Below are 16,851 nucleotides of genomic sequence, written 5' to 3'. Positions count from 1 at the left end.
TATTCAAACATCTGGATAGAATGGCAGTAAAAATGGTGTTTCTTACGAAGTAAACAAACTCTATAAAGACACAGATGAGAGCAATGAAAAACATCCATTGCCCTTTGACCCCCCACTCATTACTTGTGTAGACACATTTCCGTGTTCCGGTTGTGTTCCACCTAAAGACTTGCAGACAGATAATATCACTGCCGGATAATTTCCAGACAACATGCCAGTAAATATCCACATTACGGCCCCAGAATTAATGAAAAAAAAAATCACTGTGGTTTCTTTTGCAAAATAATGTATTTCTTACAAAGTTCGATATCTGCTAGAGTTTAATCCATTTTATAATCTTGGGGCAAGTGGAAAATACTTCAAGAAAAATGTTAGTTCCTTCAGTAGGCGGAACAAAGACGCCCGTTCCGTCTCTATCTAGGGGCTGATAACAGACCGAGGCAGCGAGTTCCAAGGCTTTTGTTTTACATTCACTGCTAGTTCCCCAAGAACTTTCAAGGATTTCTGTATCTTTCTCCACCCCCTTTTATCATCTATCAGCGGTTTACCCCCGCAAACAAGCAATTCTATGTAAGAAACACTATTAAGTTTAAAATTTGTCTTGTACTGGTGATTTAGAAATAGCAGATTAATATTTCTTTGCTTGATTAATAAATGCTTCACTGTTTGTTGAAACGACCTACAGTTTTGACATTTCGAATCAATTATTTCTTAAATGCTCCCTTTCTGATGGATTCCCTCTACAAATGTGAAGGCCGGGGACAATGTCTGCTCTGGATTTACATCTGTTGACTATTTTGTATTAAGTCTCCAGCCTCAGTCACTCCATAGTTTTATAATCCTCAAGATCAGGAAATCCTTCTGTCTACCCCATCGAAACCAGTAGTTACGGCAGTTTCTTGTTCAATTTTCAGGAGGAGAGAGATAATCCAAAACCGTTCCTGAGAAGAGTTCTCCATATACTTGAAGATTATAATAAACCCCCCTCTGAGGCTTAAAATTCCTGTTTGTGGAGAAAATTTCAATTTTGAAGTAGGCCTTCAAACTAAGCAGTTAAAAGAAGGCTGCCAAAGTCATCCTTGGGGATAAGCTTGCTCTTTGGGGACCCCTGCTCATTAATTCCTTATGGAATCCCAATTAGCACAAGGAACTCTGGGGAGAGAGGAAGATGTAAGTCAACAACAGAGAAAAACAGGCAAATACTATCTCCTTATCTCTAGGCTTGATAGTGAAGATGCTGTCTTGTTATTGTTTAATGGCACCAAACTCAACCAGCACAGATTAGGAGCCTGCCGTGAGCCAAAAACCTGGGTGTGATTCTGCTCCCTCGTGAGCTGATCACCTTTCCAGTGATTCGGTGGCCATATGACACCGTTTTCTTTCTTCCTTTCTTTTTTAAAGATTTTATTTATTTATTTTTAGAGAGAGGGGAAGGGAAAGGGAAAGAGAGGGAGAGCAACATCAATGTGTGGTTGCTCTCACATGCCCCCAACTGGGGACCAGGCCTGCAACCCAGGCATGTGCCCTGACTGGGAAATGAACCGGCGACTCCCTGGTTTGCAGGCCCGCACTCAATCCAGTGAGCTACACCAGCCAGGGCCATATGACACTATTTTCAAAGTATAAATTGGGACTGGTATAAAAACATTGGGACTGTATAAAACATTATATTCTGGTGTTTGTGATGACTGCTAAGGATATTTGCAAAAACCAGTATTAGATGAAAGTAAAACAGTTTCATTTATGCAGGACATAGTATACAGTTCCAGGTAGACTGAACAGCTTACCGTTGACGGCCATTTCTTTCCTCCACTGAAAACTCTCATCGAGCATCTTCAGTGTTTCATCTACAACATCATGTCTCCAAAATAAGTAACTTTCAACCCAGTTATCATCTTGTTGTAGCCTTTTAACATCACGTGGATCATATTTATCTGGCTTATCTAGGGGAGAAACAGTAATAAATATCCAAGGCAGAGAAATTCTTCAGTGATTACTAACAAACACTAATGTCAAAGGAGATCTGACGACAGACACAGGGATGCGGTTCAGATGAAAATGCAATTTAAGGGGTTAATGAATTTCTAAGTATGAAGAGAATAAAGTTATCTAAAGACTGCAGATTTACTTTAAATAAGCCACCAAAGATTAAAAAAAGTAAGACCAGAGTAAAATATTTTTTAGGACATTCTCTATAACTATAAACCAACATTTGAGAAGATCAATTATGTTATCTGAACTTGAAATCCTTATCCTTGTCAATGAAGAATGAAATTTTACATGCAAAAGACCTCTGGCAAATGTCATTTAAAAAAAATAAGTAAATATAAAGTGGAAAACTGACCAGTATGCGGCAGTTAATATTTCCTGTAATATATGGGAATAATTGTTTCCAATAATAATGTCTCATGATCAGATTACACACAGGCTAAGTTCTCACCAACCTGTACCTGATACTCCCCCTCCCATGCCCTGCTCACTCCTTTTCTGTAACTGAAATCTCCTTGTCTCCTCACAAGCACCTCTGCACAAATTTGACCACTCTGCAAGACTCCTTTCAAAGGCTTCCTCTTATAGAAAATTGCCCCAGAGCCCAGAAGTCATTCCTTCCCACCTATGAACAGCTACAGGACTTGAACTAAGCCCTTCTTTCTTCTTCTTCTTCTTTTTTTTTTTTAAAGACTTTAATTATTTATCTTTAGAGAGAGGGAAGGGAGGGAGAAAGAGAGGAACATTGATGGGTTGCCTCTTGCATATCCCCCAAACCGGGGACCTGGCTGGCAACCCAGGCATGTACCCTGACCGGAAGCAAAGGCTTAGCCTTTCTTAAGGCACTTGCCACATTCCCCTTGAATCAGAGCTACTGGCGTGCATGCCATGTTTTCTCATAGAGACTGTACCACTGTCTGTCCATTCTAAGAATGAGGAAACATTTGTTGACTAAATCTATTCCTTCTCAATTTTTTTTTCTCGGTGAATGGTACCCTCCCAGGGGCCCAAGCCGGAGATTTCAGAAAATTCTCTGGTTCCTTCATCTCCATTTGATTTTGCACCTATTAGTTGCCAAGTTTCACAGATTCTATTTCCTGTGCATTTTCGTGGCCTTATTTCAGACCCTCAGACATAATAGCTTAAAGGGCAGGGAAATACAAAGTGCGTTCAGAGAATTATCTTCTTTGAGTCTCGATTTTCTTATCTTTAACCTGCTTTTATACTCACAAGGTTGTGTGAGGATCAGATGAAAATGTATATATGAAAGTACTTGGAAGTTTAAAGCACTATAAAATATGAGATTGGGTCATAAATCATGCAATTGTACAGTGTTACCTTGGAAATGGCTTTCAATATCTCGGCTCTATTTTCCTGCTCTAAACAATGAGTGGTTCTGTAGTAGGTGAACCTTGGAAAATGTTTTTTAGCTCTGTTATTTGAAAATTCATTAGTATTCAAAACGCAACTTTCCTTGAATTAGAATTTATAAATGTGAGTTGGCTATAAAAGACTTGATGCTGTTTACCATCAAGGAAGCGCTGGGAGCGCCTGTCCCCTGAACAAACCCCATCCAGTCTGGCTGCTGGACAGCCCTCCGCACTGGACCAATGCGGTCTTTCCCGTGAAGTTACAGGCTGACTTCACTCATTTTCAAGAAAATTTCTGTCAAATACCCAAGTGTGAATAACCACCACTTACTTGCCAGTTGTTCTTTCAAATAAAAGAGACTAATTCAGCTGGAACACAAGCATGTAGAAGTATTTAATGCCTACTTCTCGATTTTGTCACAGACAACATTAAAAAACATGTACTCAAGGGCCAAGATGTAATAAAATGTACTGCTTCACTGGGGCTTTCTAAAATAAAATTGGCTTTTTTCTTTTTTTTTTTTTTTTTACACAAAAACAGAAAATGCTGATAATGAAGCCTAACATGACCACCAGCCCGGGTTCCGGCTGAGGAGCCAGCAGCTTTTCCCCACTGCTTCTGTGTAATCGGTGTGAACGTGAGCATGAGGAAAAAGGCCAAGGGATGCTTAGCATTAGGAGGAAAACAGTTTTGAGCTCACAGACTCCTCGAGAGTACTGGGCCTCCCCAAGAGTCTTCAGACGGAACTCTGAGAGTCACTTACCTGAACACTATGTGGCAAGTGGTAAATCTCTGTATCTATAAATACTCGTCATAATAAAACATTATTTTACTTTTATTATTACTGCCACTGCTGCTATTACCACAGAGGATACCATAAACAAGTCCATGCCTGTTAGTAAGAAATTTAAAGCCACGTGCTCTTGGAAAGCTTTGGGGGATACAGATCTTTGAAATTAGAAATCTGTTTGTAATAAAGTGATTGTTGTTATTAATGAAACATGTACTTACGTATGAGATACCTGTTAAACACTTACCCATAGACAGAAATGAAAACAGGGAGGAAAAGACAGGCAGGAGAAAAGTGCGGGCAGTGAAGGACAGAGAATAGGGCTGAGGGGAGCAGATGGGGGAGAGAGAAAGAACAGAAAGTGAACTGAACATCCAAGGTAAGGAAAACTTGGCCTGGGACCACAAGGCCAAGTGTAATAATAAGTGCTTATGATGAAAAATTTGCTGCTTCAAACACAGCCCCCAGGCAACTGAACCCTCAAGTGCCAGGAAGTTTGCAGAAAACCAGTCCCTTGATAAGTCTAGATGTTATAGAAAGAAGCTAAAGATGTACGCTCACAAGTTATCTGAAAACAGCAAAACACATGTGCGCATACACCCCCCACACCGTGTACCTACTCTGGACATCATTTTGAAAGACTTTACTTCACAATGGTTAAAGCACAGATAGATTAGGAAGAGAGTAGTTTTGAGGAATAGAATGCAGAAATAAAATGGAGTCACTACAGTCAAGCTGCTAAATTACTAAAATCCAGTAGGTTGAGGTATGAGGAAATTATTTTATTCTTGTTTTAACTAGTCTGGGAACTTAAACGTGAACTTTCCAGTCCCTCTGATTACCCTTTGAAGGACTCACATATCCAGACCCCCAGCCATGACCAGACCTCTCGGTGCCCATCTTCTGGCCCACCTGGCATCCACCATCCAAACTGCCTGACATCTGACTGATAACTAACCAGGACCAATCCTAGGGCTAAGCATGCAGGACTAATTCTTCTCCAGGATGGGACTTTTAAGAACTTTTCTTTCATTTTTTGGCTGGACTGTGTACATGTCAACAATGGGAGTGAATGGGAGCAATCAGGTGCCCAATTAGCAAAATATTCCCTTGAGGGCATCCTGTTAGTTGGCCACAAGTACCCTGAATCTCAGAGACACAGAGAGACACTGAGAAGCAGGTGATATTTTATGATTGGACTGAGCCACTGGCCTATAGCAGTGATTCTCAAAAGTCAGCAAGTATCAGACTCATGGGAAGGGCTTGTTTGTTAAAACCGGGATTACTGGGCCCCACACTTAGACAGCAAATTCTTGAGTGGGATTCCAGAATCTGCATTTGTAACAAGTTCCTACAGAATGCTGATGTGGCTGTTGGTCACAGGGATCACATTTGAGGACCACCAGTCTACTGTAGGGGTTGACAAACTTTTTCTGTAAAGGGCCAGATGGTAAATATGTAAATATCCTGGACTTCAAAGGCCACATATGGCCTCTGTCGCTGATTCTTCCTTTTTGTTGTTGTTGTTGCTTTTTAGCAACCCTTTACAAATACAAAAAAACATTCTTAGCTCTACGGCTGTACACAAACAGGACTTTGCTGACTTCGGCGTGGAGAAGGAAGATGCTTTTCTGCTTCAGCTCCTATCCTTCGAGAGCTGGATTCATATGCTGGATATGTAAAGATATATCTTAGATGGCACATCTCTCTGCTGATCCATTCAGGTCTTCTTTCAATGTTCTTTAATAACATTTTATAATTTTCTCCATCAAAGAAAAAGTTTTACATTTCTTCTGTTAATTATGCAGCTTAAGAGATTTTTGTGTAGCTATCATCGTTTCCAGGCCGGGGCCTGACTCGGAGCAGGTCCACCTAGGGCCAGGTGTAGCGTGTGGGTTCTTGACTTCACGTAGGAAAGATTTCACAACATGAGTGCAGGTCACTATGAAGATACATTTATTAAAGCTAAGGAACAAGGAAGACACATTTATTAGAGCTAGTGAAACAAGGAAGGGCCTAGCATAGAAGCAGCAACAGGAGAGCCCAGGCTGGGATGTCAGAGAAAAGGGGGCCTTTGGGACAGGTTCAGGGGGTTGGCCTGGGACAAGCTGCCCGCTGCCCGCTGCCTTAGAGTTTAGGAGGAAGAAGTGAAAGAAGAAGGGAAAGGAAATGGTGCCGGCTGCTCCCCAGAGGGAGAGCGCATACGTCCTGGGTCTTTGTCTTGAGGCTTTTTCTCTCTCTTTCAGGCCACAATCTTAGGGGAGGACTCAGGGGAGGGTTTTAGCAGAACATTCATCTGCACTGAGGGTTCAGTTGTGGTGGTGGTGGGGTTCTTTAGTCACTGCAATTGGTTCTGGTGTCCCCAACCTGGTTTTGCTGCATTTCTGGGTCCGGAGCTGAAACTTATTCCTAGATTTTATCTCCAGGGAGGAAAGGTCTGGGGAGAAGAGTTTTGTCTGGGGGACAAGGTCCTCGTTTTCCCAGTTTTGCCCCAGTTAGGCACTGGGGCCTTCCTCCTCCTTGGTGACCACCTGCGCCTGGCTGTAAATTGCTGGGACATTCTGTTCAGCTCTGTCTCAGTTTCCCTATTCCGCTCACCAAGGAATTTTCCTAGCTTCTCACTGTGCTGTCTCCCCATGAGACAATAATGGTAGGTTGGCAAATCTCATACTTATTATGTTTCTTGCCATATTGGTAACTAGATCATTTTATATACTGTACAATTACAAGATAATAGTGGAGATCAGTGTCGTTCCTCCTGACTTTATGGGGATTATTTTGAAGTTTTACAATTAAACATGACCTTTACTGTACGTTTTTAGAAGATACACTTAGAGTTGTCAAAGTTTTCCATGTTTGTTGAGTTTTGTTTGTTTGGTTTTCATAACAGTGAATTATAGCCAGTGTGGTGTCTATCTAAATAAACATTTCCCTCATTTAATTCTGTTAATGAATATACTATGTTTGTATTGGCTTAAGCAAATATAGAAAAACGAAAAAGAAGGGAATGTGGTTACCTAAAGAGAGGAGGGAGTGAAGAGGCACAAGATAGGATACTTCTCAAGGTCCACCTTATAGTTTTGACTGTTGAACTGTACATATTCAAAAATCTCACTGAGAAGCATTATGTTAATGCGCTAAATTCCTCTGCTGCATTTTCTCATTGTGAATCATGTCTGCATTCCCGGGACTACAAAACTGCTTGCACCTCCTGGTCAGTGTGAGACTACACGGTGGCAGGGTGGCAGGGTGGCAGGGTGGCAGGGTGGCAGGGCGGGGGGGTGGGGGGGGTGGGGGGGGGTGGGGGGGTGGGGGGGGTGTCGTAGAGACCTGAGTACTGAATGAATTTAATAGTCACTGATCTATGTAGGTTTTTTGCCTTCTCAGAGACAATTTTAGGTGATTTTTCTTTTCTGCAAAAAGTTCCACATTTAATCTAAGTTTATTAACTTAATGTGATAAAGGTGGTCATTGTATTGTTCTTAGGATTTTAAACCTCTCTGTCACCTCTATATATAATTATATCTTGCTTTTGTTCTTAATGTTTGTTATCTCTTTGCCTTCTCCCTTTCTCCTTAATCGGTCCTCCTAGGATTGTTTATTTTACTAGTCCTTTAGAAAAACCGGGCATATGAGACGTAGAGTCCTTTGCTCATCCTAGCTTGATGGCGGTGTTGGCGGCCAGAGCTGCTTCATGCCTGGGGCACACACAAAAACAAACAGACCCAGTTTATACCTACTATCTTTTCCCCCCTATACCATGAATATCTGCTCCTGTCTCCTTCCTTCCACTTTCTCTGTATTACCTTGTGCTCACTTTGTAGCTCTTTGAATCGAATCTGTAGCTCATTTTTATTTGGGCTTTGTTTTCTAGTGAATGCTTGTAAGATATTTTGTTGTTGCTTAGCTTTAAGTGTTTTGTAATTTCCATTGTGATATCCTCGTTAGCCCACAGGTTATTTCGAAGAAGTAAGAACTACACACATTGCTAGTAAGTTGTTAACCTACAGGTTATTTAGAGGTGTGCCACTGCAGTTCCCTAACACTCGATTCGTTTCTAAAGTATCTGTTTATTGTGACTTCTGATATAGTTGCTTAATGGTGTGAGCATGGTCTTATGATCTAGCTGTTTTGGAATTTCTGAGACTTCCTTTATGACTTAATATGTAGTGAATGTTTGCAAGGCTCCAAAAGCAAAATACATATACTCAAGGAAATATATTCTCTATTTCCTGGGTAGAAGAAGTCTATACATTCTCTCTCTCTCTCTCTCTCTCTCTCTCTCACACACACACACACACACACACACACACACACACACACACGTATTATCAACTTTGTTCACTGTGGTGTTAAAATCCAAAATCTTAAGGATTTCTTGGATGCTTCTATTTCTGAAAGAAGTTTGTTAAAATCATTCAATATGTTTGTGGATTTCCTGAGTTTCCCTTATAATCCTGGGAGCTTTAGCTTTAGGTATTTTTAGGCTATATTGTCAGATACTTTTTATGTTGTTAGTGCCTAATTGTTACACCTTTATATGGTTACTTTTATCACTAGTAGTATCCCTTTTCATACGTATTGTTTTTCACCCTAAATAATATTTTGTCTAATGAAAGCAGAGATTATACAGGATTACTTTGGTTAATATTTGTTTATGCATCTTTTCCCATCTCTTTATTTTCAACCTTTTTACACTAATTTATTTTAGGTTAGTCTATTATAGGCACCATGCAATTAAGATTTAAAAACTTTCCTCTGATAAGAAGCATGTATTTGTTTACATTGGTAGTACTATTAATAAAGTTGGATTATTTCTGCTGTGTGCTTTCTAGTTACTAGGCTACTTGTTTCCTCCTTTCCTGCTTCCTGCAGGAGAGATGATGTTTTCTTCACCCCCCTTTTCATGCCTCCACTGGCTTGGAAATTAAATATTTAATTGTGTCTCTCAGTGGTTACCCTAATTTTAAATGTTCACACTTAACTGACAACATCTACAGTTAATATCTCTATTCTCCTTCTGAACAATGCACGTTTTGTAATGTTTTACCTCCCATCTCATGAAAACTGCATAATCTTGATGTCAAAAATGCACAAAAAAGCCCAGGCTGATGTGGCTCAGTGGACTGAGTGCCTGCGAACCAAAGAGTCGCTGGTTCAATTCCCAGTCAGGGCACGTGCCTAGATTGCAGACCAGGTTTCCCTCTCTTTCTCCTTCCCTTCCCCTCTCTCTAAAAATAATTTAAAAATATGTTTTTAAAAAATGCACAAAGAAGTATAGAAAGCAAAATTACAGGCCAATTTATAAACACAGATCCAAAACTCCTAAATACACTATTAGTTAATCCAACAATATACTTTAAAACCCTAATTAATATAGTCTACCATACCATTAAAAGAAAAACACCAAGTGAACATCTCATCAGATGCAATTAATGTATCCAATAGATGAACAAATGCATTTAGTAAAATTCAACCATTAGTCAAAGATGGGAACAAAAGGAAACAGCAAACAAAACCCCAAACTAGCAATCCAGGAATACAAGGCAACGTCTTCATTTTGATAAAGGGTTTCTACAGAGACCTGCATGGTGACACGCTCAGTACTCTCTCTCTAAGATAGGAATAAACCAAGTAGGTTTGTACCACTGCTTTTACTCAACACTAAAGGTTCCAGCCAGTGTGAAGTAAAAGCATTTAAAGATGTAAGAATTGGAAAGTTAGAAATAAAACTGTCATTAGTTCAAGGTGATATTTTTGTCTATGCAGAAATCCCAAGCTCATCTAAAGATAACTCATCTAGAGATAAATTATCAACATTAAAATGAGTTGATAAGGTTTCTGAATTCAATATTAATGTAAAAAGTCAAACGCACTTTCTATAAACCAGGGGTAATCATTTAGAAAATAAATTCTTACCAGTTAAACAAAGAAAATATTTTCAAAAATGAAAAAATTGAAAACCAGGTAAACTACCTAGGATTAAATTTGACAAAAATAGGTTCACCTTTATGGAGAAAATTATAAATCTTTCAACAATAAAGACTTTAGCACATGGAAAGTTATACCAGGTTCTTGGATTGGAAGACTCAACCATGATGACGTCAAGCCTCCCACAACTGACCTTTTGATTTAATACAATTCCACTCAATATCCCAATAAAAGTCTTTTCCACCAGAAACATAAGCTGATTCTGTAATTTATATGGATAAACAAAGCGCCAAGAAGAGCCCAAAGAAGTGATTTCCACAGAAGTGGAAACCAAATGGCCCGTGGAGATACCAAGGAATGCTCAATCTGACTAGTACTCAAAGAAATGCAAACTAAAACCACAATGAGATATTCCAACATCTCCATCAAATGCACAAGGAAACCAACAATGCCAAGCTTTACGGTGTGGAAAAACAAGGACACTCAAATACTGCTGGTTAAAATGAAAATTGAACAATCACTTTGGGAAACAGCACTGTATAGTCAGGTTGAACATGCCCATCCTATGACCCACCCATTTCAGGGCTGGGCCCAAACTCCACAGCAGCAGTTCTCAAATTTTGGTCTCAGGCTTCCTTTTCTACTCTTACAACTAACTGAGGACCCCAAAGAGCTTTCTCGTTTATATGGGTTCTATTTATTGGTCGTTACTGTATTAGGTGTTAAAATGGAGAAAAATTTTACACACGAGGACACACAAGCACTCATTCTACCTGCTGTCAGAGCAATGATGTCATCACATGCCCTATAACGTCTGGGAAACACCGCTGTCCGCTTGTGAGAGAATGCCAGTGACAAAGGGAAGTGGCGTTTTAGTGTTACTATGAGAACAGTTTTGCCCTCTCGAACACCTTGAAATGGTCTTAGGGAACTGCAGCTTCTGGACCAACTTTGAGAACTACTGCCTTAGAGAAAGTGTAAGCACCACATAAGCCTAAGAACGTTTATAGCAGCATTGCACATGATAGCAAAACCTAGAAATAACCCCAAATCCGTCACAAGTATATTCATCCGTGAACTACCATACAGCTACTAAAAGGAATACATTACAGTATAGTTATATTAGACAAGGTGAATGACTCCTGAGCAACACAAGCAAGCCATGGGCAAATATATTCAGCCTTTATTAAAAGTTTAAAAGGAGGTAAATTTACTGAAGTACTGGCGAGGGATACATTATAGGTGGTAAAGCTAATGAAAAGCAGGAGAATGAGTAAGACCAAATGTAGAACAAGCAGCTTCCTGGGAAGGGGGTCACATAGGAAGGTTTATTTCTTAGGCTGAGTAGTGAGGACATGAATGTGTATTTTATTCATGTTTTATACATTTTGTACATATAAGATATTTCAAAATTTAAAAAAAAAGAATAAGCCAAGACAACAAAAATTAAAAGGCTAAGAAAAAGTTATTGGATGAGAAAATTATTTAACTTAACACAATGGAAGAAACCACAAAGGAATGGGTAATTCCTTTTCATTTCAAAAAAATGAAAAAATAAAATTGACATAAAGAAAACCCCAAACCAATTACAAAGCCATACTAATAAAAAAAATAAAACTACAAATGGATGTAAACTCATGAAAAGAAGTTTAATCTCACTAGTAATCAAATGCAATGCAAACTAAAATAGAACCATCAGTTAAGAAATGGTGAAACTAAATATGGGTAAGACTATGGTGAAACGAACACTTTTTTACTGGCTGGTGGGGATGAATCTTGCTGCAACTTCTAAGGAGGAAAGTGAAGTGTCTTAAAAATACACTATTAAAACCAGTAATTCTATTTTCAGACAGAAACCCTAAGTAAATAACCCGAACTACTGTACAAAAAATTGTATTAACAAAAAACTGGAATCTAAGTGTCTAAGAAGGGACTATTTAAGATGAAGAATAAGAAAATTTAATTTATAGAACTGAATATTAATGGCAAAGTAAAATGTTACTTTATAAACATGCAGAAATAAGATCATGTCAGTAAAAAAATACAGCAAGAAATTACATACAGAATGGTTTTTAACTACGTTTTTTTTTAATGTATAGAAAAAACATCAGGAAAGAATGCATCCACTGTTAGCAGAGCTATCTCTGGATGATAAGCTCATGGGGGATTCCTCAGACATTTTGCGTGGTATCCAAATTCATTTACATGAATTCCTTTGCTTGTAAAGTCAGAAAACAAACCTAAACTAAGTAAGCCCACGACCCCCTGAATAGGTCTCCAAACTCACTACTGCACGAACATACCGCGGGGGCGCCCAAGGCCCGCTACCCTGCAGCCCGGCCACTGCGCTGGCCCGGTGGGCTTACCCTCCCCAGGCTCCTCAGAGTGGACTTCCTGTGGCTTCCTGAACTTGTCCCCATCCCACCCTCTCACTTCAGCCTCTCAGCTCACACAACTGGATCTGCCAGGGCCGAGTGCCACCATCTTCCAAAGTTCATGAGAAACACCACTTTTTCTGTGACATTTTTTCTAACTGTGCTAACTCAGCCACCCCAACCAGACGTGATTTTTCCTGGTGTTTGACTCTTACAGAAACGATTGTAGCACTCTTACTACAATTTGTCTTTAACTGTTAACTCTGTTTCAATGCCCCTACTAGATTCTAGTAGCTCACGAAGGGGCTCTATCCTTCTTCAGCTGTGTCTCTAATACTGACACACTGTTTCAGAATGAAGCACATACTGAGTATTTGAGGAACCGAATAAATTATTGTCACAGGGATTATTAGTCTGTTACTTTGTCCACAAGAAGAAGGAACAGAGAACAGGAAATGTTACTTATTTGACTCAGCATGGAATTTCTCACAGGAACAATGAGAAAAAAAGGATCATTAATAATGAATAAAACAATAATGGACTTGTATTTTATATGTTTTGCCAGCTACAAATCTGTCCTAACTGGTAACTTAATTTCCATGGAAACAAAAATGTCCTTGGAATTCCCAAGAATCTACCTCCGAAGAGTTTCTGGAGTACAGCCAATGCTTAAACTGATATACTTGCAGATAATATTTTCCTTGAGAAAGACTTTGAGTTTCCTCAAGTCTGCCTTAGGCTTCTTCTGAAATGACAATAGAAAGAGCGAAACGAAAGAGAAAAATACAAAAGTGGATGTTCTAAACACCCAAGTTAATTTCTAAAAAGTAAACTCGAAAAGGAGAACATAGGCAAATCAAAAGCTCTTTAACCACTTTCTTATGCTACCTTGACTTGATGATATATTTCAGGAAACAGCTGAAACTTTAAGAAAGTCTTAAGTTTTTATTTTCCCTTTCCATGCAAGTCTTTAAATTAAATTTTTTTTTTAAATTTTAGTTTTAGAGAGGGGACGGGTGGGAGAAAGAGAGGAAGAGAAACATCAGTCGGCTGCCACCCGCACACCCCCAACTGGGGACCTGGCCCAAAACCCAGGCATGTGCCCTGACCAGGAATTGAACCTTGACCCTTCGGTTTGCAGGCTAAGGTTCAATCCAGTGAGCCACAGTAGCCGGGGCGCAAGTATTGAAATTAATTAATATTTACAAAGGCTATGCATGCAGATAACCAACTCATGAGCATTCATACATACCCAAGTGTGTATAATTAAGGACAAACCCTGTATTTAATGCCATACAGGGCTTTACTTAGAAATAAAGCTGTCTTTATCAGACATATTGTGAGGGCTGCTCTTTGCCAGATTTTGGTGGGGGAGGGAGGATTGTTAGGACAGATCTTAATACTGACTTTGACTAATTTCCCTATATATATTTAAGCAATGCTATATCCATTCATTCACCAAGTATGTATTGAGAAATGTGCTAGGTACACAGAGGTGAGTCTGACCTTGCCCTCAATGTCCACAGGTTGCCCCAGACTATGCACACTCTACTGCAGGGAATGAACAATAAGCAGGTAAACAAATGAAATGAGATAATTACAGGTTACGGTAAGACCTGCAAAGGAGACAAAATAAACAAGACAGGGAGGTTATTTAATCATCATCAAAGGCCTCTCAGATACATTTAAACCAAGATGTAAAAGAAAAGGACCTATCCATGCACACGCTACCTGGGCAAGAGCCTTCTAGGCAGGGAGAAGTGGAAAGGTCCCCAGATGGAAACAGACTCAGTTTATTTGAACAAAATAAAAAGAGGCAGTGTGGCTGGCCATGTTTTTTAATCGGTGGGTCATGTTTGTAGGTTGTGATAACAATTTTGTGGGTCATTGCATCAGGGAGTCATAGGCTTTCAGAATAAGTTTCTTTAACAAACTCTTCCTTCAGTTTTGTATGTACACATGTACTGGATTGCAACGTGGAATACATTTCCTAGTGCAGGCAGTGGTGAATTCTGTACTAAGCAAACAGAGCAGGAACAGAGGAGGATGGAGGGCTGGGCAAGAACTAGGGCATGCATGGCCTTGCACTGTAGGCCACCATACAGAACTGGGAGTTTTATTCTGAACCAAATGGGAAGGTATTGAAGGGTTTCAAGCTGGGGAGTGACACGATCTCATTCAACAGGATGGTGTTGCCAAAAGATGACTACAGTGAAGTTCAGAAGTCCGGAGCACCAGCCCTGGCCTAGCCAGTAACACTAGAGACTTTTTTTAAAATTTATTTTTAGATACAGAAGAAGGGACGTGGGGAAGAAAAACATCAACGAGTGGCTGCCACTTGCACACCCGCCACAGCCCACAACCCAGGCGTGCGCCTCAACCAGGAATCAAACCTGCGACCCTCTGGTTCGCAGGCCTGCATTCAATCCACTAAGCCACACTAGCCAGGGCTAGAGATTTTTTTAAATCCTTGTCTGAAGATATTTTTATTTATTTTAGAGAGGAAGGGGTGGGAGGGGGAGGAACGGGGAGAATGAGAGGGAAGAAGAGGAGAGAGAAATGTTGATGTAAGAGAACCACCTCATATACGGGCCCTGCATATACGGGCCCTGCATATACGGGCCCTGCATATACGGGCCCTGCATATACGGGCCCTGCATATACGGGCCCTGACCACGCGCCCTGGCCATGTGCTCTGACCCAGCTCTCTGACCTACTGCTACATTTCTATGAATATATTCTGCTTCCTCTCTTGGGCATAAGTAAATGACTACTGGGGAGACATGAGTTCATTAGGTCAAGTTCTGGGTTACTTCTTAAAACATTATAAACCATGTAGCTGTAAGAGTCACATTTTCTACAGAAAGAAATTTGAGGATTATTTCTTTACTGGAACCAGCTATATTATTAGAAATGAGATCTCTGGACTAAAAGGGAATCAAGTGCTTTTGCAACTGTCTGGTGCAAAGTTTAGGATGTGAAGAAAATTGACAGGGAGGGATGAAAAGATTTACCGACAAGATTTAAAAAAATTTTTTTTGGAACAGATTTCCTTATTTGTTCTAGGTCATCAACTGACATAATTTAGGGCAGTGTAAAGTTGCTGGAAACCTCTACTTAGCACTAAAGTTAAGATGTGGAAGTTTAGCTCCTTTCACAGTAACCAAAATGACTATTTAATCAAAATATTCCTTGAGAGACTACTACATGCTAAACCCATGCTAAACAGTTTGATATATGCTTTTTCATTTAATCCTCCTAACCTAGTTATTTGCATTTCACGGCAATGGAAAGAGAAAAGACAATGAAGCTATCGAGTGTCAGGATTAGCATTAGAACTTATATTACACTTATAATAAATTATCCTGCACGTTTTAAAAAATTACAAGGATTAAATCACCAGTTAAATACTGGACAACTCAAGTATCTGTGACATCTCGACACAGAATGTTCAAGCAATAAATTAATTCTGGACTCACAGGTACTTTGCAAGGCACAGTGTGAGACCAAAAGATGAAAACTTGTTCCAGCATTGGAGGGTCCTACTCGGTGGGTATCATGCTGGGTTGTATGATGTGGAATTAGGCAAAATATCCAAGGAATTTGGATCCCCAATTCCGTACACGTGAATAGTATGATGGCAGTTTCCAGGTTCAGTCTTGCGATTGCTGCGGGTGAAATGTCAGCAGAGGAACCCGGGACTGGACAGTGTCACTAGTGCCGTGTGCCTGGAAAGTGTCCTGCAACTCTCATAAACTGGAGAAGCTAGAAACACTGATTTCAAACTTACATGAACCCTTTAGCGAGCAATGGACGCATCACCTGCCGAATCGAAGCAGCGTGCATGCCTTGTTACAGAGAGGAACACCTTGGAAATGTGCAAGGCACTGTCCCTGTGAGGGTCGAAATGGTCCCTAATCCTTCCCAGAGACGCCCGCAAACACTCCAGCAAAGTTGGGGACGGTGAATGCACACCTGCCTCAACACCAAGAACGCGGTACCCACCTGTCACATACTCGGCTTCGAACCTCCGTCGGGTCTCAGAGATGAGCTTGGCTTTATTCTGGGCTTGACACTGGAAGGGAGAAAACAGACGCTTAGACAGCAAGCGCACCACCCCGCTTCTCCTCCGCTCAGTCCACCTGCACCTGGGAACGCCCCCTCCTCCCTCCGCCTTAGAAGAGGATTCCGGGTCCCAGGAGAGGGCCGCTAGCGGTGCGGTGCGATCAGCTTCTCACCTCGGCCATGGTCACGGTCGTAGACCTGATGGCAGTCTCAGTCCTCACTTCCCCGGCTGCCGTCCCAATTTATCCTCATCTGCCAGGCCAGCCCCGCTGTAGAAAGGGAAGGGTGGGAGGTGGAGGCGGTCGCGTGACACCGGAAGGCGGGCGGAGG

At 40.6% G+C, this 16,851-nt stretch overlaps 1 protein-coding gene across 2 annotated transcripts in view; it reads right to left on the bottom strand.

The window, feature by feature from the left end:
* MOSPD2 (motile sperm domain containing 2) overlaps positions 1-16,828 on the bottom strand; it is a 40,393-nt gene extending 23,565 nt beyond the window's left edge. For both annotated transcript variants that reach the window (XM_024569933.3, XM_053917349.1), the window contains exons 1-3: positions 16,695-16,828; positions 16,462-16,531; positions 1,788-1,943 (exon numbers count right to left, since the gene is read on the bottom strand). In XM_024569933.3, the coding sequence (XP_024425701.2) occupies positions 1,788-1,943; positions 16,462-16,531; positions 16,695-16,703 (235 nt within the window). In that variant the 5' untranslated portion in view covers positions 16,704-16,828. The remainder of the gene's footprint in view (positions 1-1,787; positions 1,944-16,461; positions 16,532-16,694) is intronic.
* Positions 16,829-16,851: the final 23 nt, after the last annotated feature.

This window comes from Desmodus rotundus, chromosome X, assembly GCF_022682495.2.
Source record: "Desmodus rotundus isolate HL8 chromosome X, HLdesRot8A.1, whole genome shotgun sequence".
Classification (NCBI taxonomy): Eukaryota; Metazoa; Chordata; class Mammalia; order Chiroptera; family Phyllostomidae; genus Desmodus; species Desmodus rotundus.
The sequence above is the reverse complement of the archived record's forward strand: the minus strand, read 5'-3'. Positions and strand labels throughout refer to the sequence as shown.